The sequence below is a fragment of the Lithobates pipiens genome, unplaced genomic scaffold (assembly GCF_037356315.1).
Source record: "Lithobates pipiens isolate NorthernLeopardFrog02 unplaced genomic scaffold, aLitPip1_a1.2 Scaffold_18, whole genome shotgun sequence".
In the NCBI taxonomy this organism is placed as follows: domain Eukaryota; kingdom Metazoa; phylum Chordata; class Amphibia; order Anura; family Ranidae; genus Lithobates; species Lithobates pipiens.
The window spans coordinates 166,010,153-166,035,661 of NW_027507758.1; the positions used below are offsets into that span (position 1 = coordinate 166,010,153).

The 25,509-nt window shown below is 43.8% G+C and overlaps 1 protein-coding gene across 2 annotated transcripts in view; it reads right to left on the bottom strand.

Annotated features, from left to right (window-relative positions):
• The window catches only part of ADGB (androglobin), a 422,031-nt gene that overhangs the window by 65,901 nt on the left and 330,621 nt on the right, over nt 1–25,509 (bottom strand). For both annotated transcript variants that reach the window (XM_077486347.1, XM_077486346.1), the window contains exons 28-29: nt 23,655–23,818; nt 20,531–20,642 (exon numbers count right to left, since the gene is read on the bottom strand). In XM_077486347.1, coding sequence (XP_077342473.1) covers nt 20,531–20,642; nt 23,655–23,818 — 276 coding nt within the window. The remainder of the gene's footprint in view (nt 1–20,530; nt 20,643–23,654; nt 23,819–25,509) is intronic.

Here is a 25,509-nt window from a genome sequence, read left to right on the forward strand (position 1 = left end):
TCATTTCAAAAGTAGGGCGGATAGTACGGCGGACTTAGTACGCCGTGTTAGTCCCCTGAAAAAGTGCCGTGTGTGGGCAAGTAGCCCGTTCGGAAAGTCCGACGGACAGTCTGGCGGGAATTCCGCCAGACTAAGTCCGTCGGATGGATGGCTACGTGTGTACACGGTATTACACATTTCGAGGGACATGCTCTCTTCCTCAAAGCTCAAAAAAACATTTATATTAAATTAATGTCTGAAGGTGGTGCATTAAGCTCTGTCTTTTTTTGTGATTTCAGTATTGGAGATTTCCCTGGATAAAATCTGCAAGGCCATGAAGGATTCACAGGCATCATCAGAAATTGGAGAGAAATAATAGAGAAAAGATTTTAGCCTAGCATTTCTCATACATCTCCTCTAACAACAACTCTGATGGTGTGTCTGTTTCTGTAGATTACAGATGGAATTTCTGAACAGCACATGTGTAGCTTTTCAGGATAGAATTCCTTGTTCACTACATGATTTTAGTTGTTGTTTAGAACTGCTCTTTTTTATCACAGCATGCACTGACAATCCCATTCAATATGCACTAAAACACAGGGAGGTGTTTGTCTATATGTATATTTTAGTCCCATAGTCACCATTCAGTAAGACAACTAGATTGCCAGTCTGCATGTGGTCTTAACTCTGACATTTAGCTTAATAAAAATGCATTAAGTGTAAATGGCACAGTAGGTGGCACTGTTACATTACCTTTTTCACAAATGGCAGAATAACCATAAAAAAAGTTCACCTACAGTTCTTTCTGGCAGTTCATATAATTACACTGAGAGCACATTGCAGATTATATTATCCTAAAATTGCTGTAAATATTGCATAAGTAGGTACAGCAATGCAAAGCTTACAATCAAGAAAGTAAAAATATGTTAATTTGTAACTTGAGTTGTATTCACAGGTTCTTATAATAAATATCTTGTGTACAAAAGAAGCATTTATTTTTCAGCACCAGGTTCTACATTTGACCAAGTTGTTTTATTTGAAGTAGGCACAGACAATGTTTGGACTTTGAGGAAACATGTGCGACAGAAATGGTAACAATGTAAAAGCTGCAGGATGTGAATTATCATTAACTAGGTAAAGTGTTCCCTATAGAATAGACAAAGTTGGGTATATTACAATATATTACTAGTATATCAGTGAACAATTGTTATAGATGGATGTATGTGCAGCAGAGCAGTGAAGGGTATGACAAAGGGCTATAAGTGCAGGAAAAGGATGTGGAGCATATGACAGTGGATAGTATGATATTATAGCTGAGGGTATAACACAGTGCAGTATGTGCATGACAGTAGTACAGTGGGTATGATAATAGATAGCGGAACAGAATATGCAAGAGAGTAGATAGGGGGTATGACAGCAGGCAGTATGCTATCATTGGTAAGATCTGCAGGAAAGCAGTGTGAGTATGAAAGCAAGAAGAGGAGAACTGAGGTTATGAGAGCAGGCAGTATGTGCAGGAGAGGAGTGTAGATGTTATGACAGACAGTGTATAGTATGTGTAGGAAAGGAGTGTGGAGGGTATGACAGGGTGCAGTATGCGGAGTAAAGGAGTGTGGAGGGTATGACAGGGTGCAGTATGTGGAGGAAAGGAGTGTGGAGGGTATGACAGGGTGCAGTATGTGAAGGAAAGGAGTGTGGAGGGTATGACAGGGTGCAGTATGTGGAGGAGAGAAGTGCTGAGGGTATGACAGTAAACATTATATGCAAGTGAAGAGTGTAGATGGCATTACAGTGGGCAGTATGTGTAGGAGGGGAGTGTTGAGGGTATGATAACTGGAAGAATGTACAGGAAAGCAGTGTGGAGGGTATGATAGATGGATATATGTGCAGCAGTAGTGTGAAGGGTATGATAAAGGGCTATAAGTGCAGGAAAAGGATGTGGAGCATATGACAGTGGGTAGTATGATAACAGAGCTGAGGGTATAACACAGTGCAGTATGTGCATGAAAGTAGTACAGAGGGTATGATAATAGATAGCAGACAGAATATGCAAGAGAGTAGTTAGGGGTTATGACAGCAGGCAGTATGTACAGGAGAGGAATTTGGAGGGTATGAGAGTGGCAATATTTACAGAATAGGAATGTGAAGGTTATTACAGGCGTGCAGGACAGGACTGTGGAGATTATGACAGTGGGCAGTATGTGGGGTGTATGACAGCAGGCAGTATGTGCAGGAGAGGAGTGCAGAGGATACAGAGAGGGGTGCTATGTACAGTAGAGGAGTGCAGAGGGTATGCAAGTGGGAACATTTGTGGAGGACATATGTAAAGTGAAGCATATGACGGAGAGGGGTGTATCGGCAGTAGAGTAGTAAAGAGTATGATGTAGGGCAGAGGACATTTAGAATTGGAATGCATTGTGAGCAGGGGGTAGGAAGGCTTAGGAGATGTAAGATCTGCTGTGAGTAGAGGTCTACTGGCTAGGAAGGGGGTGGGGGTAGCGTGTGTTGTTTAGGTGGCTGGGGAGGATTCACTCTAAATAGGGAATGAGTGTAATTTGGGGGTAGGGAGTGCATAGGATGGGGAAACACTATGCCCACTCTGAACAGGGGCGGGATGGGGATGTGCTGTGAGCACCTAGGGTATGTGTGTGTACTGATCTGGGAGAATGGTACATGTTGGACGTGCAGGGCAGGGTGGGGGAAAAAGATGTGTTAGAAATCTGCTGTGGTAAAGGGGTGATGATTTCTGAGAGGTGGTAATGCTATAATGAATATATTTGCCAGTACACCACGGAACTTCAGTCCAAATGTTTTTTTATTGAAGCATGATAACATCACAAGCAAGAGGCTGCAACGTCACGTTGGACCTCTTCGTCAGATATGTGAGCACATCACGTGATCATCACATGCCTGAAGAAGGGGTCCTGGGTGACTCCAAAACATTGTAAGGTGCAGCAAAGCTGGGTAAGGCTGTAATTTGCATGCACTGCACATCAAATTATATGAGCATTTATGAGCAGGAAAAGACATAGAAAGGTACACCTACTCTATGCATGACATTAGTCATGTAGACTGAGGACTACAAAAGCCAGTTACACAACTGGTTGCCCTGCACACGGGTGAGAGCTTTTCTTAAGAAAAAGTAATGCAGGGTCAGGGGCATTACTGAACCTACAATAATGACTGGATCTATGATCACTGTTGGCACTACTGAAGAAAACAGAGCATGTTTAGGTAAGCAATACACCTTTTATGCAGTTACGCTATTATGTTATACTATGCTGCCCCAGATCCTTCAAGATATCGCAGACTATACCACACAGTCAACTGTCAAAATATTATGCACTACACCCTCTCCTAATCAATGCTATTCAACATTTGTATTTCCCTTAAGCACGGTAAACCAGTATTCTGCTCACCAGGGGGATGAAGTAGAAAAAAAGGGAGAAAAGGAACAAAATGGTTTTATTGGCCAACATCCGCACTTTTATTTTGTCTTATAAAACATTTCCGAAGTGTATCCTTGATGATGACACACTTCTTCAGCACTTCACAAATAATACATTTGAATACATCTGTGAGCCAAGACTACAAACATTATTAGTCATGAACAAATCTGTTTGCAAATCAGGTGCACTGTAGAATTGTTTGATTTTCCTGATTATATGAATGAGTTTGTTCAGTCTTTTGTTATAAATTCAATACATACTGTAAATAAGAGTTGTATGGATTGTATGATCCTCCACAGGTCAAACAGATGTTGCATTTCATGATAAATAAGTCATTACTGAACATTGTTGCAAATATATGTATACTGTATATAATGTATATATGACAACCCTAAGTCTGCACTGCAAGAGAGAGAAACTTTCAAGATGCCTGCCTGCAGTTCTGTTTGCTAAGGAAATCGTGGACCAGCTCTAATGGACGCTAAGTGACCTTTAGCATATCCCTACTACATACCAACTCCTGCCAATGTTCATTTGCTAGGAAAGGACAAATAGCTTCTGCACGTGTGTATGTATGCATATTTTCAACACTCTATTTCTCTATTTTGTGTATTGTTTTCCTGTAATTGTATGTAGTTTTCTTAACATTTCATTCTTGTTTAGTAACAGCACATCAATATATGGGTTGTTTTTTGGGTTAAGGGTCGGTTCACACAGGGGCAACATGACTTTCAACACGACTTTTGGAGGCAACTTGGACACAACTTGAACACGACTTGGACACGACTTGGGGCGACTTACAATACGACTTTAAGTTGCCCCAGGCCAGGCGACTTTTGCCGTGGCCAATCAGAGAATGAGCTCTCAAGGGGGATCTCCATACCAAATAAAAAAAAAAACAGCATGGGTTCCCCCTCCGAGAGCATACCAGGCCCTTAGGTCTGGTATGGATTTTAAGGGAACCCCCTACGCCGAAAAAATGGCGTGGGGGTCCCCCCCCAGATCCATAACAGACCCTTATCCGAGGATGCTGGGACTGTGGCATCATGATGGGCGGGGACATCATCTGGTGATGTCCCTATATAAGTCGCCGCATGCCACGTCTCTGTCATTGTGACCGGAGACAGCGATGAGGCAACATCTCCTGAAGAGAAGAAGAGAAGAATAGAAGACGGCGGCAGCGGCGGCGACAGAAGACCAGGCCACCGCTTGTAAAAGAGTTAGAAGAAGGCGTGGTGGCCCAGCAAGAAGAACCGAAGAGGGGGGACAAGACCCCCGAAGAGGGGGACAAGACCCCCGAAGTCGGAAGAAGAGGGCGGCGGCGAAGAAGAAAGCCGGGCTCCTCCGCTAGAAAAAGAGCTAGCAGAAGATAGCGGAGGAGTCCGGCGAGAAGACCCCCGAAGACGGAAGAAGACCCCCGGAGCTGTGCAATAAACTATTTTAACCCTTGTGTGTTGTGTTTTTTTACATTTTTGTCCACAGGTTGAATGGATAAGGGTACATTGTACCCCATACTCATTCTCATATGGTGGGGGGCTGGGATCCGGGGCCCCCTTATTAAAGGGGGCTCCGGGATTCCGATAAGCCCCCCGCCCACAGACCCCGACAACCAATGGCCAGGGTTGTCGGGAAGAGGCCCTTATCCTCATCAACATGGGGACAAGGTGCTTTGGGGTGGGGGAGCCGCGCGGCCCCCCCTTCCCCAAGGCACCCCCCCATGTTGAGGGCACGCGGCCTGGTACAGCTCAGGAGGGAGGGGGCGCTCGCTCGTCCCCACCCCCTTTCCTGGCCGGCCGGGTACCGTGCTCGGATAAGGGTCTGGTATGGATCTGGGGGGGGACTCCCACGCCATTTTTTCGGCATAGGGGGTTCACTTAAAATCCATACCAGACCTAAGGGCCTGGTTTACTCTCTGAGGGGGAACCCACGCCAAATTGTTTCCTCTTGAGAGTTCCCTCTTGAGAGCTGATAATTCTGTGAGAGTCGCCTCCGTATAGACGGAGATCCGACTTGGAGGCGACCTCCATTGAAATCAATGGGTACTGGTCGCCTACAAGTCGGATTGAAGTAGTACAGGAACCTTTTCTGAAGTCGGAGCGACTTCAGTAGTGTGCATTAAGACGGCTCTCATTCACTTACATTGATTTTTACATGTAGCATGACTTAAGGCAACTAGGGGCGACCTAAAGTCGGATCTGAGTCGCCCCTGTGTGAACCGGCTCTTACTGCAAAAGTAAAGACAAACAACTGAAAAGAAAAAGCAAAAATAAGATTTTTATAACAGCTTACCTGTAAAATCATTTTCTTGGAGTACTTCACAGGACACCGAGCACCATATTAATTACTATGTGGATTTTAGGCCACCTTCAGGTGATGGACACTGGCACACCCAAGACAGTAAGTTCACTCCCTATATAACCCCTCCCATAATGGGAGTACCTCAGTTTTTGTAGCAAAGCATTATACATATATCCCAAAAAAGAGGGGAGGGACCTCTGTGTCCCGTGATGTACTCCAAGAAAAGGATTTTACAGGTAAGCTGTTATAAAAATCCTATTTTCTTTATCATACATCACGGGATACAGAGCACCATAGTAATTACTATTACTTACATCCTCCTGGTACTGGGGTACCAGGAGGATGTACGTTTTTATGAAACATGTCGGGCTGTTTGTGCTGATACCACCACGCTTAGAATATTCCCTAGCACGGGTGTATATTTGTTCTTAATTTTAACCGTTTTTTTATGCATACTTTTTATTTGTTAGAATCTGACCTATTCGGTCATACCTTTGGTCTGCTGTGTATTTATTTTTTATTAATAAAACTGTCGACTGCTTAACGGTACGTTCACGATCGGAGTCCTCTTTTGTTTTCCCCTTCCTCTCGCACGTGGCCGGGAGGCCCGAGCGTTCTGTGTTTCACTACAGGTTTGCGCACTGAAAAACCTTGGCATCCGATGATTCACTGGGGAGCTTTAGATAACTCCAGGTATACAGGGAGATCGGACGGCCACTTTGCCTTTCTCTACGGTGACCGAGAGGAGAAGCAGGACGTACGACGGTTTCCGGAACTCTTCGATCTAGGCTGGTTACCTTCGAATGATCCGCATCTATCCACGCCCTCAGTAGTACACCGGAACGGAATACACGCAAAAGAACCCTGCAGAGGGCTGTCTGCTCACGCTAACGACTCCACTGGTTTGGAGTCCACCCATTGCTGTAAGAGTCAAACCTTTTTCAGATCTGGATGTGATAGTGGCAAAGTCAGGAAGATTTCACAGAATTCGTAAAAAGGATTGATTTTCCTGTTCGTTAGCTTCTTTTTGGAACTAAGATTTCCTGATTACAAAGACTCCTTTTTTTCTTGATTGAACTTCACACAGGATGTTTTTTTGATTGATTTGTATTTTCTATGTGATTTGTATTGAGTATTTCACTTCAACTTTCACGTATATTTAGCGCAACTTTATGTATAATTTTTTTTGATTTGATCCATATTTTGATATTAGATGGTTTTTAGTTGCAGCTCTCAGGTTTGCCCCAAGCGCGATATTTTTGTTTGTTTTTAAAGATTGTCAATTAACATGGAAGTCAAAACAGTTATATTTGCATATTTAAGTGACGTTAAAAGAGTAAAGTTAAGTTTAAAAGCAAATCTATAAATCTTGTTAAAAGATGATCTGAGAGTCAAAAGAGAGTGGAAATTGTAGCTAGGGATGAGCCAACGGTTCGGTCCAAACCTATGCTCTAAGGCCGCGTACACACGCGCGGACTGTTCGCCCAACTTTGTCCGCTGAACAGTGTTTGGGCGGACAGTCCGCTCGTGTGTGGGCTTTCAGCGGACAGTTTCAGCGGACAGTTGGACGGACAAGGTTTTTCGGAAATTCCGTAAAACTGTCCGCTGAAACCTTGTTTCAGCGAACAGTCCGCTCGTGTGTAGGCTTGTTCGTCAAACAAAGTTGCGCGCATGCTCAGAAAGGATTTTCACGCCGAAAGCTATAATGCAGTGTATAGGACGTCGTATTTTTCGTCCCGTCGTACGTGCCGTTCACGTCATCGCGCACGGTTTCAGCAAACTGTTCGTCCGTCGTGTGTGGCCATGTCCGTCCATGCTAAGTTTGAGCGGACTGTTTGCCGAAACTGTTGGACGGACAAAGTTGGGCGAACAGTCCGCGCGTGTGTACGCGGCCTAAGTGGCCTGTGAGCCTGTGACCTGTGAGCACATGAAGATCAGGAGGGGGTGTATTGTTCTCCATAACAGCTTACGCTGGTCAGTATGCTTAGACTTAATGACCGGTTTCTCCTTTCCCATCTGTACCCTCTTTGCCCATCTTTGGTATTTTTGTCACTAACCTCCACATAATAGGGGTGTTTTTATGGAGGAGGTTGGGCACACTGTCAGTACAGGTATGTTGATAACAGAGGAGTCCCAGTTACCAACCAATTTTCTTAATCTGTGCAATTAACCTGAGTCTCTTGTAGTGGATGGATCTTCTGGTAGGTCAGGCTATCCAGTATAATCAGACAATGCCAAGGCAGTGGATCACAAGGAGGAAACAATCAATTCTGCAGCTGTAAAGGAGGTGTGGTTTATTCTAACCTGGAAGAAGCAATGTGTCCCAGCTTGTTTAGCATTTACATCCCTGGAGTGGAGAGCTGGCAAGTTTTTCGCCTGGTTGCAAGATCTGAATGCAGAGACAGCGAATACTTTTGTAGCTCATTGAAATCATTCTAATCTGATATATGCATTCTCTCTCCTGAAATTGCTTTCTAGACTGCTTCACAGAATCAAGGCAGAAGAAATTCCATTCCTACTCCTTGCCCCGAACTGGCCAGGCAGGCTATAGTAAACAGATCTCGTTCACCTTCTCACCAACACTCCACTACTAGATCACCCAAATCTACTATCACAGGGGCATCGGAAAGAAGGAATATGATTTACTGAAAAGGCATGTAGGCAAACCACCAAAATCTCACACCAGCAAAAAAAAGAGTGACTGGAATGCTCTCGCTTTTAATCATCTGAATTAGAGGAGGTAATTGCTTCAGGCAAGGAAAGCTATAGATCAGAGTATACTGATCCCACCGTGCTATCAAGGTATCCACTGTCGAATCCCTCATCCTAGAGACAAATCTGTCAAGCTTCAAGATGCTAAAAGTTCCACATCCAGCATCTGCCTGCCAGTTCTCCACCTCAGGAATGCGCACTGCAGAGATCAGTAGAACATGAAGCTCCACTCAAGACAGAATAGACTCAATTTCCATCACCACTGCAACACTCCTGTGAAGTAATGTCAGACAAATCCTTTGAAAATCCAGGATTTCAATTGGAAATTTCGATTTCTCCACAGACCAACAACCTTGGCAAGATACATGATCCAGAACTCAACTCCAACTCTGAAGACTGTCGTTCATCACAGTTCTCCAATATATAGGAGAAATAAACTTTACCCCCGGACAATGCCAGAGGCAGAAACCACCATTACAGAGACATCAATCAAAGCACTGACATGCAGCTCTGTAGAGAAGTCAGATGTCAGGATTGAATTTCCTGAACCCGATTCTGCTTGAAAGATCTCCAGCATAAGGTCTAAGTATTTCAAGTGACCAAATCGACTCAAAGAGAACTACTCAAATTTCAGAATCCATCCAAATTCCTCCAAAGTCCAGATCATAATTGACACATTGGAGTCCAGGGCTGGGGAGGTCCACTTCCGAAGCAATAGATTGCCTAGACATCTGATGGCTGAAAAGTCTCTTAGATGGAGAAGACTCAGAATTGGTGCAAGTACCTTTTGTGAATGATCTCATGACTGATGCAAGGCTGAAGGGAAGGGCCACAAACTGACAGTGGTTGTTGCTCACGTAATGTAAAGAAATTGATAATGACTAGGAAAGATGGGAATGTGTATGTACGCATCCTACATTGCCTTGAAAAAGTATTTATACCCCTTTACATTTTTCACATTTTGTCATGTTGCAACCAAAATCAGAGTGCCAAGGAAAAAGCCATTGTTGAAAGAAAGCCAAAAGAATTTCCCTTTGCAGTTTGCGAGAAGCCATGTGGGGGGCACAGAAAACATGTGGAAGAAGGTGCTCTGGTCAGATGAGACCAAAATTGAACTTTTTGACCTAAAAGCAAAATGCTATGTGTGGCAGAAAACTAACACTGCAAATCACCCTGAACACACCATCCCCATTGTGTAACATGGTGGTGGCACATCATGATGTGGAGATGCTTTTCTTCAGCAGAGACAGGAAAATTGGTTAGAGTTGATGGGAATATGGATGGAGCCAAATACAGGGCAATCTTAGAAGAAAAGCTGTTAGAGTCTGCAAAAGACTGGGGTGGAAGTTCACCTTTCAGCAGGAGAACGACCCTAAACATACAGCCAGGGCTTCAATGGAATGGTTTAGATCAAAGCTTATTCATGTGCTAGAATGGCCCAGTCAAAGTCCAGACCTAAATTCAATAGAGGATCTGTGGCAAGACTTGAAAATTGCTGTTCACAGACTCCATCTCCATCCAATCTAACAGAGCTTGAGCTATTTTGCAAGGAAGAATTAGCAAAAATATCACTCTTTAGATGTGCAAAGCTGGTAGAGACATACTCAAAAAAGGCTTGTAGCTGTAATTGCAGAGAAAGGTGGTTCTACAAAGAATTGAGGGGGACTGAATACAAATGCACGCCACACTTTGCAGATATTTATTTGTAAAAAATGTTGAAAACCATTTATCGTCATTTTCCTTTTCCTCATTTTCCTTCCACTTCACAATTATGTGGCACTCTGTGTTGGTCTATCAAATAAAATCTCAAAAAAATTAATTTACGCTTTTGGTTGTAACATGACCAAATTTAGAAAATGTGAAGGGGTATGAATACTTTTTCAAGGCACAGTATATGTCGATGTATGCTAAGAAGTTTTTGTGGTCAAGGGAGACAATAACTGACCAAGCAGATTCATTCTGAAACTTTTGAGGATATACAAGGGCATGAAGCCTTTCAATCCAAGATGGTGAAGGCCTCCATTGGTTCTCATAACTGTAAACAGGTTTAAATAAAAATTTGAAGCAAATGAAAAACCGAAAAAAAAAACAGATGCACTGCCACCACACTTAAATCAACCCAATTAGAAGCAGCTGAAAACACTTAAGGCCGCGTACACACGCGCGGACTGTTCGCCCAACTTTGTCCGTCCAACAGTTTCGGCAAACAGTCCGCTCAAACTTAGCATGGACGGACATGGCCACACACGACGGACGAACAGTTTGCTGAAACCGTGCGCGATGACGTGAACGGCACGTACGACGGGACGAAAAATACGACGTCCTATACACTGCATTATAGCTTTCGGCGTGAAAATCCTTTCTGAGCATGCGCGCAACTTTGTTTGACGAACAAGCCTACACAAGAGCGGACTGTTCGCTGAAACAAGGTTTCAGCGGACAGTTTTACGGAATTTCCGAAAAACCTTGTTCGTCCAACTGTCCGCTGAAACTGTCCGCTGAAAGCCCACACACGAGCGGACTGTCCGCCCAAACACTGTTCAGCGGACAAAGTTGGGCGAACAGTCCGCCCGTGTGTACGCGGCCTCAATGTGTTCACACATTCACAAGAAGCTGAAAATCTTAAACGTGTTGCACTAATACAAAAATTAAATATATGCTCCGTCCAAAACTGAAAAGGAAAGCTAACATACATTGTAATTATCAATCAACAATTCACAAATCATAAATCTATATCAGTGAAGAATATATGTGTTCCACCTAAAACTGAAAAGTGAAAGAACTTCCACAAATTGTTATAACTCAATCTTCCATATATCATTTATTCTAATTCAGTTCTGTTAAAACAGCCACTGACTGAAATTCAGCCGGTGGGACCCTCTACAGAGAAGAGAAAGTCTCAATGTTTGACAATGAGTTCTCTGGAGGCTGTCAATCCAAGCTCAGAAACATTAAGCATCAGAATCCACTGCAAAAGCATTCAGATGCTGCTTAGGATACTCTGTATAACAGGAATATGTGATCAGTTAAGCGGCTGTCCAGGTTGACTCAAAGGCTGCTTCAGTAATCCTACTGTCATCGGGTCTAGGCCACAAGAGAAATGGAAGGGTTTCCCCACACTCATCCAAAACAATGCCCAGTCAGTTTGGATTTTAAATAACAAAATCACTGTTCCCCAACACTGTCCCATGATCATGAAGAATCATCAGCATATGTATGGAAAATCGTGGGTGAACTGGTGAACTGCCACAGCTCTGGTCCTCTCAGCAATGAATCCACAGATGTCTGGCCTGACTTGAGTAGTGGAATCCTGTGCCAACTGGAACACAGATAGGATGTCACTGCTAAACGCAGGACTGTCACAGAGAGAACACCAGTATGCTAAATCAACTGTGAAACTCTGCACCCAAAAGCTAGAGAGACCTCCAGGGTTTTCAATATCCTACATAAATCTACCAGGAGTTGTTGATAGTAGAAAATGTTAAATTTCAAGTGAAAATAGAGAGGAAGGGGACATTCAATCCTCTGAGGACACTAAGTGCAACTGGACAAGTGTCAAGGGTTATAGCCTCTAGGGGTGCTTGATAGTTTCAGTCATGCAGAAATACACAGTATAGTGTGGCGGAATCTGACATGCCCATGATGGGTGCTATAAAAGTACTACACAAGTCTTGCTATAGTCTGATGCCTTGTACACGATCAGACTTTCCACCAACAAAACCGTGGAATTTTGTCCGAAGGGTGTTGACTCAAACTTCTCATGCATACACACGGCCACACAAATGTTGGCCAAAAATTACGAATGCAGTGAAATACTACGTAGTTTTTCAATTCTTTAGCGCCACCCTTTGGGCTCCTGCTGCTAAATTTGTATTGGTAGAAGTTTGGTGAGTGTTGATTTGCGCTTTTCTTTTTGCGTTTTTCATTTAGCGCTTTTCAGTTTGTGCTTTTCATTTCATGCTTTTCAGTTCATTTCTGAACGGCCATTCGTCAACCAGACATTTTGCAGAAACGGAGGAGTTTATTTATTATTGGCCTCTGAGTTATTGCTTTGGCATTATTTTTTGGTTGAATAATGATTTGATTTGGTATATTATATACGTATATTGTACGTAATTGGACGTATAATGATATACGTCCAATCTTTAATGTCACCCTGCCATCGCGAGTGCGCCGCCGGTGGTGCGCTTGCGTGCTGGTCGGGACCCCCGTGAGTCCAGTCGCGGGTCCCGCGGACTCGATCGCCGCGGGCATACCCGCGATCGTCTCACGGGGCGGCTGAACGAGGAAATGCCGTTGTAAACAGCATTTCCTCGTTCTGCCTAGCAACTAGTGATGCTGATCTCTGCTCCATGTGATTGGAGCAGACATCAGTGTTCACTAAATTAAAGCCCAGCCCCCCACAGTTAGTAACACACCCCTAGGAACACTTAACCCCTACACTGCCACCCACTGGTTAACCCCTTCATCGCCAGTGTCATTTACACAGGAATCACTGCATTTATATAGCAGTGATTGCTGTATAAATGACAATGGTCCCAAAGATGTGTCAAAAATGTCTGATGTGTCCGCCATAATGTCGCAGTCACAATAAAAATTGCTGATCACCGCCATTACTAGTAAAAAAAAATATTAATAAAAATGCCATAAAACTATCCCCTATTTTGTAGACACTATTACTTTTGCGCAAACCAATCAATAATCGCTTATTGCGTTTTTTTTTACCAAAAATATGTAGAAGAATATGTATCGGCCTAAACTGAGGGAAAAAAATGTTTTTTATATATTTTTGGGGGAAATTTATTATAACAAAAAGTAAAAAATAATGAATTTTTTCAAAATTGTCGCTCTACTTTTGTTTATAGCACAAAAAATAAAAACCGCAGGGGTGATCAAATAATAGAGCTTGCAGTCAGCAGTGTCACTCAGGAGATAGTGCGTGCTGTGTGCCTGCTCTGTACCCAGTACATACCGCTATTATCCACCTACATAGCTGTTCTGTATTTGGGCCCGATTGACATCTGCTGGAGTTATTGGAAGTTGTGTGTGCCTCCAGCACAGCACAGTATACAGCTGTATATACCCCTTTAACTCTGCTGTTTTCTTGTTATTGTCTGCGTGCCCTGACCGCAGTATACACCGTGATATTCACCTCACCTATATAGCTAGTGGTCCATCTTTAACAATAGAGCTTGCAGTCAGCAGTGTCACTCAGGAGATAGTGCGTGCTGTGTGCCTGCTCTGTACCCAGTACATACCGCTATTATCCACCTACATAGCTGTTCTGTATTTGGGCCCGATTGGCTTCTGCTGGAGTTATTGGAAGTTGTGTGTGCTTCCAGCACAGCACAGTATACATCTGTATATACCCCTTTAACTCTGCTGTTCTATAAAAAAGGCATCTGCAGGAGTTAGTGGGTGTTGTGTGCCTCCAGCACAATATAAACTACCCAACTACTGTTTTACCCAACTCCCTTCAGGCCATTACCATGTCTGGAAGGCCAGCAAGGAGAGGCAGACAGGCGCGAGCCGATAAAAGAGGGCAAGCAGGCTCTGTGTCTAGAGACAACAGTGCTGGTCGGGGACGCGGTGCATTGTCATCAGCACGTGGCCATGGGACATGCTTGTCCTTCTTTTCTGCAGCTGGACATGTTGAACCGCAACATGCCAACGACTTGGTAGAGTGGATGACCAAGCCCTCTTCATCCTCCTCATCCTCTCTCACCCAGTCTCAGGGTAGTAGAAAAGCAGCTGCCAACACATCGTCGTCCCTCCTCTCAATGTCATCATCAGTGACTCCTTCCCTAGACCCACCACGTCCTCCTGAGGAGTCTCCTGAACTCTTTGAGCACAGTGTTGGGTACATGCTCCAGGAGGATGCCCAGTGTTTGGTGGGCTCTGATGATGACACTCAGCTAGAGGAAGGCAGTAGCGTGAGCACAGAGAGAGGGGATGCTCAAGAAGGACAGCAATCTGGCAGTAATGTTCCACAAGCTGCAGCATACTGCCAGGTTTGCTACAGCGATGAAGAGGGAGGGGATGATGAGGGCACTGACTCCACATGGGTGCCTGGAAGGAGGGAGGAGGAGGAGGAGGAGGAGGAGGAGGCACATGTCCAACGAGGCAGGATGCCCTCCGGGGGCCAGCTTAGGGGCAGCACACCGACTGAATCACACCGCAGAGCTCCGCCTGCGCAGAGCGCTTCCTCTGCGCGTTATTCTAAAAGTTCTTTGGTGTGGGCCTTTTTTGAGACGAGTGCATCAGATTGCACCGCTGCTATTTGCAACATATGTCTCAAGCGTATCTCACGTGGCCAAAACATCAGCCGCTTGGGCACCACATGCTTGACCAGACATATGTTGACCTGCCATGCAGCTCGTTGGCAAGCATACCTCAAAGACCCACACCAAAGAACAAAGCGGACCTCTCCTTGCTCCTCATCAGCTGGCATCTCCAACCCCACTAGACCTTCAGTCCTCTCTGAAACCTGCTCTGAGAGGAATGAAGGTGTAGAATTAGGTGTGTCACAGCCAAGTGCTTCCGGGAACTCTGCTAGTGGTACATCCACGTCCGATTATAGCAGACAAATGTCCCTGCCCCAGCTGCTGGACCGGCGGAAGAAATTTACTCCCAGCCATCCACATGCCCAGCGGTTGAATGCTAGCTTGGCTAAATTGCTAGCACTTCAACTGCTGCCTTTTCAGTTGGTAGATTCGGCCCCCTTCCGTGAGTTTGTACAATGTGCGGTTCCTCAGTGGCAGGTCCCCAAACGCCACTTTTTCTCACGGAAGGCAATTCCGGCTCTCTACCGGCATGTGGAAGGCAATGTCCTTGCCTCGCTGGACAGGGCGGTCAGCGGTAAGGTGCATATTACCGCTGACTCATGGTCCAGCAGGCATGGACAGGGACGTTACCTGTCTTTCACGGCCCATTGGGTCACTCTTCTGGCTGCTGGGAAGGATGCAGGACAAGGTGCAGTAGTATTGGAGGTTGTTCCGCCACCACGCCTCCAAAATGCTACTATTGGTTGTGACACACCTCTCTCCTCCACCCCCTCCTCTTCTTCTTCCTCCACGGCCTCTTCCAGTGCTCTGTCCTCAGAACCAGCGGTGCTCCGTAGGCGTTGCAGGGGCTACGCAAGTACGCAGGCAAAACGATGCCATGCCATGCTTGCGCTGGTTTGTTTGGGGGACAGGAGCCACACTGGGGCGGATGTTTTGTCAGCTCTGCAGGGGCAGGCCGAGAGGTGGTTGACGCCACGCCAGCTTAAGCCAGGAATGGTGGTTTGCGACAATGGCACCAACCTCCTCTCCGCCCTCCGACAGGGACAACTGACCCATGTGCCCTGTCACGTCCTTAACCTGGTGGTGCAGCGGTTCTTGGGCAGGTACCCCGGCTTACAGGATGTCCTGAAACAGGCCAGGAGAGTCTGTGTGCATTTCCGCTGATCATTTAATGCCTGTGCTCGGCTGGCTGAGCTCCAAAAGGAGTTGAACCTGCCCAAGAACCGCCTTATATGTGACATGCCCACCAGATGGAACTCAACATTGGCCATGCTGCAGCGGCTGCACACGCAGCAGAGGGCCATCAATGAGTACCTGTGCGACTACGGCACCAGGACAGGGTCAGGAGAGCTTGGTTTTTTCTCACCACGCCAGTGGGGCATGATCAGGGATGCATGCACTGTCCTGTCACCGTTTGAGGAGGCCACAAGGATGGTGAGCAGTGACAGTGCATGCATCAGTGACACTATACCTCTTGTCCACCTCTTGGAGCATACGCTGCGTGGAATAATGGACAGGGCACTTGAGGCAGAACAGAGGCAGGAAGAGGAGGACTTCCTTGCCTCTCAAGGCCCCCTTTATCCAGACAGTGTTCCTGCTGTGCCACCCATCACACAGGAAGAGGGTGAGGAGGAGGAAGAGGAGGAGGAGGATGATTGTGTCAGCATGGAGGTGGAGGCTGGCACTCAGCATCAGCAGCAGCAGTCTTATAGGGATGATTTACAGTCCCAAGAAACACGTGGACTTGTACGTGGCTGGGAGGAGGTAGCTGCGGATCATGTTGTCCTTAGTGACCCAGAGGACTCCGGACCGAATGCCTCAGCTAACCTACGCTGCATGGCCTCCCTGATCCTGCAAAGCCTGCGGAAGGATCCTCGTATTCTTCAGATCAAGGAGAGGGACCATTACTGGCTGGCCACTCTCCTTGATCCACGGTACAAGGGTAAGGTTGCCGACCTTATCTTGCCATCGCAGAGGGAGCAGAGGATGAGACATCTCCGGGAGGCCTTGCAGAAAGCTCTGTGCAACGCGTTCCCAGAGACTGGGAGGTCACAAACTCCTGGTCCTGGACAACGTGTTGCTGAGGCATCAGTCAGAAGGAGCGGTGGAGAAGGTGGCCGTCTGACTGATGCGTTCAGACAATTTTTTAGTCCGCAGCCCCAAGGTATGATTGGTTCCAGCACCCATCGCCAGCGTCTAATTTACATGGTGCAGGAATACCTAGGGGCAAGGTCAGACTTGGACACCTTTCCCACTGAAAATCCTCTGGCTTACTGGGTCTTGAGGATGGATCACTGGCCAGAGCTTGCACAGTATGCAATTGAGCTCCTGGCCTGTCCTGCATCCAGCGTTCTTTCGGAACGCACCTTCAGTGCTGCTGGTGGCTTCGTTACCGATCACAGGGTGCGCCTGTCCACCGAATCAGTTGATCGACTGACCTTCATCAAGATGAATCAGTCTTGGATCACCCACAGCTACCAAGCACCTGAAGCTGATGTAACCGAATAATTTTTTTTGAAATACCACATCCCTTCAAGACTGCCTATGCTGATGCTGAGTGACTGTCCTGTTATGTTGATTGTCTATCCTCTTCCTCCGCTGATATGTTGGAAGAACATTTTTGGTTCTGGGTGATGCCAGCAGCCCAATTTTTCTGCCCCTGTTTAACAGGGGTGTTTAAGTACAATTTTTGATGCAATGCTTTGCAGCAGGGCTAATTCCTGCAAAAAAACTAGAGTGTATGGCAGAGGTTGCAGTGTGATGGCACCAGTGCCTAAGGCCCAATTTTTCTGCCCCTGTTTAACAGGGGCGTTTAAGTACAATTTTTGATGCAATGCTTTGCAGCAGGGCTAATTCCTGCAATAAAACTAGAGTGTATGGCAGAGGTTGCAGTGTGATGGCACCAGTGCCTAAGGCCCAATTTTTCTGCCCCTGTTTAACAGGGGCGTTTAAGTACAATTTTTGATGCAATGCTTTGCAGCAGGGCTAATTCCTGCAATAAAACTAGAGTGTATGGCAGAGGTTGCAGTGTGATGGCACCAGTGCCTAAGGCCCAATTTTTCTGCCCCTGTTTAACAGGGGCGTTTAAGTACAATTTTTGATGCAATGCTTTGCAGCAGGGCTAATTCCTGCAATAAAACTAGAGTGTATGGCAGAGGTTGCAGTGTGATGGCACCAGTGCCTAAGGCCCAATTTTTCTGCCCCTGTTTAACAGGGACATGTAATTACAATTCTTGATATAATATTTCACAGGAGGGCCCCTTCCTGTGCCCACCCAGAGTAACTGTGAGGACTTATAGTGTTGTGGCACCAGCACCACAACCACCAAAGGTCAATTTTTCTACCACTGTTCAACAATGGCATGTAATTACAATTCTTGATATAATCGTTCACAGCAGGGCGCTCCAGCGGCCACCAAGAGTCACTTTGAGGGCTTACAATGTTGTTGCAAAACCAACACCTTGTTCCGCCATTTCTGCAGAGCATATAGGGCAGGCCCCTACTTTCAAACATCCAATTTACAAACATCTCCTACTTGCAAACGGAAGGAGACAACAGCAAGTGAGATGAAAAAAGATGGACGACAAAACAAATTATACAGGGGTGATAACCCTTCCCTATGTTTTCCAAAAAGCTTAAAGATATTTTTTTTGACTGGAGCTACACTTTAAAAATGTACCGCTTGAAAATGACAAACAGATTCAACTTAACACAACAAACCTACACAGTCCCTGTCTTGTTTGCACCGCCTGTATACTGCTGTTCTGAGTATATAGGGCCTGGGGGCCACACGCATTTCCTTTTTTTAATATGGGTACGGGGTTCCCCTTAATATGCGTACAAGACCCAAATAGGCTGGTAATGGGCAGGGAGGGCTACCCATGCCATTTTTCTGAATGATTTTCAACCATATTACAGGAACCAGATATAACATTAAAACCGCAAGCAGTTTTAAATGGTGTTATTTCCGTTTAATGTCATTTTGTGCAGGGACTGTTCTAAACACGGGAAACACGTGGCACTTCACAGGCATACTATAGACACCCCCCAGGCACCATATTTAAAGGAATATTTCACTTTTTTTTTTCACTTTAATCGTCATTAAAATCAGTGCTCCCGCCAAAACGGTAGTTTTTAAAACTTTTTTTTGCAGTGACCCATGTCCCCTGAGGCAGGAGGCAGATCGCCAAACCCTTTTTAGCACACTATCTTGCATATTAGCCGTTAAAATTAGCACTTTCCAATTCGAACGTTCGAGTCCCATAGACTTCAATGGGGTTCTAACGTTCGCGCCGAACGCGGGGGTCGTTCGCAAGTTCTGGTGCGAACCGAACCGGGGGGTGTTCGGCTCATCCCTAAACTCCATTAGTATCACCAGCAAAGCAGCTTCATTATCATCCAATTAACCACTTAAGGACCAGCCTTGTTTTGAGATTTTGGTGTTTACGTGTTTAAAACAGTCTTTTTTGCTAGAAAATAACTTAGAACCCCCAAACATTATATTGTTTTTTTTTCTAACACCCTGGAGACTAAAATGGTGATCATTGTAATATTTTTTTTCAAACCATATTTGCACAGAGGTTTTACAAGCACGCTTTTTTGGGAAAAAATTCACTTTTTTGATTAAAAAAATAAGACAACAGTAAAGTTAGCCCAATTGCATGTCATGCTTCAAAATTGCGCCTGCTCATGGAATGGTGTCAAACTTTTACCCTCAAAAATCTCCATAGGCGACATTTAAAAAATTCTACAGGTTGCATGTTTTGAGTTACAGAGGAGGTATATGGCTAGAACTATTGCTCCCACTCTAACGATTGCGGTGATGACTCACATGTGTGGTTTGACCACCGTTATCAGATCCTTTATTTATATTATCCCATTATACATATCAACAGATTCCTTTAAGTAAATACATACCTAGACTGAGCAGAGGCTCTCCTACACATATAAATATATAAATTTAACAGTCATGCAGGTGGTTAAAGAAGAAGAGAATTGTGCGCTGCATTTGGAGATTTCATAATTTGGCACGTCACAAATGTTAATTCTCCATTACAAACGCTAATTTACAAGACCAACCACTTCTGCTTCTGAGCATGCATGTTTGTACTTTGGACTTTTGTCATACATATTTGTTGGCGGAAAATTTGAGAACATGCTAGCCAACATTTGTTGGCGGAAAGTCTGACAACAATTGTCCGATGGAGCATACACACCTTCGGATTTTCCACGAACAGCTTGACATCCAACATTTCCCATTGGAAAATCTGATCGTGTGTATGGGGCTTTAGAGTTTTGCCACACTACCATTTTATCAATGTATTCTTCAAGCTTTGTAACAATTATTGCATGCATGTCAAAATGGTGTTTTATGGGCCACATGCGGCCCTTAGGGGTTCAAGTACCAGAGAAAATGAATGCACCCAAACTGTAAGGCAGCTGTTAACTTATTGTTTTACTCTGTGAAATTCCTTAGTGTTATATTCTTTTACTGGACAGCAGACATGACGCTGCCTCTTAAAGGTTTAGTCCTCTCAATTGAGACTACTGTTTTATATTTGATATGCCTGAATTAATGTTATTTTTAAGCCGGTCATACATGGATCAGACATTATTTGAACTTGGCCTTTAAAGAGTTCAAGAGTTCAACTTATGTAACTATGCAAAAAAAAAATTCTAAAATTTCAGTGTGTTGACAAGTTGAAAAACTTTTAGCCAGACCAGCTATCAAACATTTATTTCAACATTAAGAGATTTTTTTAAACTGAAATCACACACAAAAAAGTAAAAAAGAAATAAAAACTTTACCTTTCATTTCCTGTTTTTCCATTTCTTTAATGGATTGAACAAAGGCAGCCTGGCTCTCTGTAAGCATCCAACTTTTATATAATACTGTAGCTTGTATAATGTACTTGTGTGCCTGCAGAAATAGGAGGAATCAAAGATAACTCAAACTTTTAAGTTCTTTTATTTGACAACAAATCCTTTCAAATTTGTGAGATAAAAAAAAAAAAAAAAAAAAAAAAATATATATATATATATATATATATATATATATATATAAAAAGACACTGAAGGCTGTTGCTTTGTCCTGACTATTGTACTAGGACAATCCTGTCCATACATAAAGTTTCAGAATCTGCCTTCTGTACATAGGAGGCAATATTACATTGCAATACCTTTGATCTTCTATTTTTCTTCAACAACAAGAGTATACTAATTTAAGGAAATCTGAGAGAAATATTTAGGTTACAATTGCTTACTTGGCTGCCATGCATGTATTCAATACTTTCTAAGTCATTGGCCTTGAACAAGTATATTGATCAGATGCTTCGACTACACTTGACTTTGCTTGTTTCATTGTTGTTCTAAATCCATAGGTCAACTATTGAAGCCAAAAGCTGCCAGGGAACTAGCATTTTTTAAAGAAGGTAAGTTATGCCACGTTACATTACATATTTTTCTTAGTATGGGTTTCCTTAAAAGAAACTCTGTTGCAAAATAAAAGGTCTGTTGTAAAATAAAAAGGCAGTTTGTAAAAGAATTGTTATAATAATTATTAGTCCTATTATTGGTGACTCATATCTTTGGTTTCTTACAGATCATTGGTCGTTGTAGGTGTGTTAGAAGCCTGTGCACTCATGTGATACCCACTGGCTGCTAAATCATTGCAGAGACAGATTAACAACATGGAAGCCAGCAGGACAGCTACAGTCAGTCTGTACCAGAGGACCATCTGAAACACTTGAAATTGTTAGATGCCAAAGATTCCAGTGGTTTGTGTAGCCATGCAAGAGAGCAACACTGCTGTCACTTGTAGGACTGCTAAATTGAATTACTCTTGTTTTACAGGCTGTTTTAAAAAATAGCAACAGAGTAACTTAAAGTCCATTACAGAGCTGACTACAAAGTATTTGCAACAATTACAGCCTAGAGACAAAGCATAATTTACCCTATAATTAATTCTCCATGCCACACAGAATAGTTTTAGCTTTCACAGTTGTCTGCAATCTAAACTATGCAAACCGATACATTGCTTGCCCCTTTATGCAGTAATTGACTGTGATGGGTCCCAATCATTTTAATGCTTTAGATGTGGCTATTCAAGTAAAACTGTTAACACGTGATTGATCCTCTAGTATAATTGGACCCAGTCTTATATTTTTATAATCTTTATAATCTGTCCAAATGGATGATGTTGTTAAACTAGCAGGGATAACTTCCATTGCACTGTGCATTAAATCACATTTAATAAGATCATGGCCATTACAGAAAAGAAAGGCTTATTTCTATCAACTGAAATCTGAAAACGGATTCATATTATGTCTATCCATTTCAAGGTTCCTATTCAGTATTAGAAGCCATTACCATAACAGCCCAGTTTCTTTAACAATGTAATTGCAATCAATAATAGGCATAAAAATAATTTCATAGTATCAAAAGAAAAAAGTTCACACATAATGTTCAGAGGTCATTTAAAAAGTTTTTAGGTTGAAAAGATAATGCATTAACTGAGCTTATTTTTACCAATATTCCCTTTATCTAGCTTGGTTTTGACACTGCCAAAGCATTATATATGGAATTAAAATTCCATAATTTAATATAGTTTCTTAAAAGGTATCCATACTGCGGCACCCCTCTTAGGTGCTTCCTTTCCATCAAATAGTGCCTCCTGTCCTCCAAACTGTTCTGAGCAGACCGAGATGTACCAGCCTTTTACCCCAATGATCGTACACAGACTATTCCAAAAGAATGACTGTTTACTGAAGCTCAGACACATACTTTATACCCCACAGGAGGACATCCCTCTCCTGATCATATTACCCTAACAATGCAAACTGTAAACAGGAATATAATTAACATCTAACGATGATCCTAATTAAACAGTAAATTAATTAAACAGTAAGTTAATCATTAAACATATAATATCCCACAAAAATTTGGTAACAATTTAAAGTGGTCACTAGATTAATTTCATCTTAAAGAGATGATCAGACAGACAGAAACAATAGAACAATGGGAAACACCTACTTAACAATAAACACATAACAAACCCCACCCCACCTCAGAATATCCGGGCAACAGTCTATGAGACAAACACCTACATATTCCAGCAGTCTGAAAAGGTGGAATTAATTTACCTTAATAGATTTCTTAAGGGATATTGTATATAAATATTTCTGTACCAAGTGGAGGGGCTTCTTCAACCCAGTCTGCAGGGGCATCACCATATTCCTTCTGACCATTACCCTGTACAAGATTAATATTCCCTCTTTCCATCTACTCCAGAAGGGAAGTTTTATTGTCCTTATTCAGAGAAGTAATCCTAACCATGCTCTCAGCGTCCATTACATTGTTGTCCATCACTGGAGAATGATCTGCTTTCTCCATGGGCCATAATCAGTGGGGAGGAGGCTTGATCCTAGTCCTCTCTAAAACCCCCTGCCCTGGTTGGGTCTGTCACAGATATCCATAATTTGCAATAGGTATAACTGGGGTTGCATGGTCAAATATTCCGTCTGATTAGGACAGGGACAAAAAGGATGCCTTTGTCCTCCAGGCTGGGGTTTGGATATGGGGCTAGCAACTCCTTCTTGTAAAAATCATTAGCATTTTATTGGATTCATGCACATTGACAGTTGACTATGTTTTTTCCTCTGCAAAAATTGAGTGTCTACAAAGTATTTATGCAGGAAATAAAAATATTTTTTTCTGCAATATCAACTTACTTTATGCAGTTAAATTATTATTTTTTTTTTTAAGTATTAGATAGAGTATAGTCCTACGAAATATGCCAGGCTCCTATTCATTTCTGATGCTCCCAAATCATTTTTCCTTGCCTTCCACTGCTGTGATTATTACTACCATGGTTTAATTAATTCAGAATGAAGTGGTCAAAATCAACAGAATAAACAGCACCATCAGTTCTCACCGGCTGTGGGGTGGGTGTTTTCTCTTCATTGCTTTCATTCTCTTCTATACGTTGTATTGCAGCTGTACTGCCAGGTCTTGATAAAGGCTTGCTGCTTCTCTGGCTTCCACCTGAGCCATTCCTCCCTTTCTTTGTTCCATTTGACAAAATCTGGCTTTTGCTTGCTGTTATAAGAGATATTCATTTCTAAAAATGTCAGTATGTGTTGAAAAGTCAGCAGTTTCAGCAATCAACATCACTCCCATGTCTAAAAGTGCTGGGCACAGACTTTCTTTCCGCCAGATATCAATGACATTGCATATATATATATATATATATATATATATATATATATATATATATATATGTGTGTGTAAAGGGTTATATCAGACTTCCTTTTAGTCTGGAGGTCTTCTATAGCAGCCAAGAGTTCCTAGGCTAACTTCTCAGTAAGCGTTAAAGTGGTTGTAAATGCATTCTTTGCATTAAGGTAAATAAAAAACTAAAAATAGCAGCAACCCCCCCACCCAACCTCCTTAAACCACTTACCTGAGTCCTGCATGAATGTGCCCAGCTTCACTTCTTCTCTACCTTCTTCCTTCTCCTACAAGCTTCACTGTCAGTCAAATCATATGAGAAGGGAGCAGTGGGTGGGGCGAGCCTAGCTGTGTGTCTATGGACGCACACAGCCTGGCTTGGGTGCGAGCCAGCACTTGCTATGGGGCAGACACAGAAGAGGAGAGGAGCATGGAGTGCTGGTGGGGCACTCCAGAAGAGGAGGTTTGGGGCCGCTCTGTCCAATACCATTGAACAGAGCAGGTAAGTATCAGAGAGGGAGCCAATCAGTGGGTCCGGCGGACGCGATATCCGCCTGCCACCTGCGATTGATTCCCAGAGACGTAGAACGGCGATCTGCCTATGTAAACAAGGCAGATCGCCGTTCTGACAGGAAAGAAGATAGAGATCTTGTGTTCTTGCTAAGCAGGAACATGGATCCCTGTCTTCATCCAGTCAGACCATCCCCCACACAGTCAACAAGTACCCCCCAGGCACACGCGTAACCCTTTGATCGCCCCTGATGTTAACGCCTTCCCTGCCAGTGTCATTAGTACAGTAACAGTGCATATTTTTAGCACTGATCACTCTAATAATGTCACTGGTTCCCAAAAAAGTGTCAAAAGTGTCAGGTAGGTGTCCGATATGTCCGCCGCAATGTTGCAGTCCCGCTAAAAATCGCTCATCACCGCTACTAGTAAAAAAAGAAAAAAACATGAACACGCAGTGCATGTTGGGTAGAGAATAAAAGGAGCTGCAGCGGCCATATTTGGTCTCTTGGAACCATGTTGCCTGCCTGTGCGGAACTGTGTGTAAGGTTCTCAGAGGCACCGGGAGATAGTCGCCGCGGAGTGCAAACCGGACTGTTTGTGGGGTGACTTGACGGAGCCAAGAGCTGGTGATCAGATCGACGGGGATCGGAGACGCTTGTTGGAGTAGCGGAGAGCCGGATCCAGTTGGTGGAGTGACAAGGAGCATCTGGCCCAGTCAGCGGAAGCAAGCTGCAGTTGTCGGACCCAAGCCATCACTCAGAACTCTGATCCGATTGGTGAGCGGGTTGCGGCCCACCGTTTAATCTATTACACGTACTTAGACTTACTAATAGGCCTCACTGGAACCTGTTGTTCCACGGAAGCGTAATTGAGCAACTGACACTTAATAGGCTTGAGGCCCAGTTCACTTCCCAAGTTTCTGGAGTTATACCTGGAGTGTTCTAAGTTAACTTTCTCCACTTACCCCTTTGAATTACAATTATCTGAGGAACTATTTAAGCTAGCGAAGAAAGAAGATAAAGGAGGAAATAGTTTAAGTGAGGCCTCAC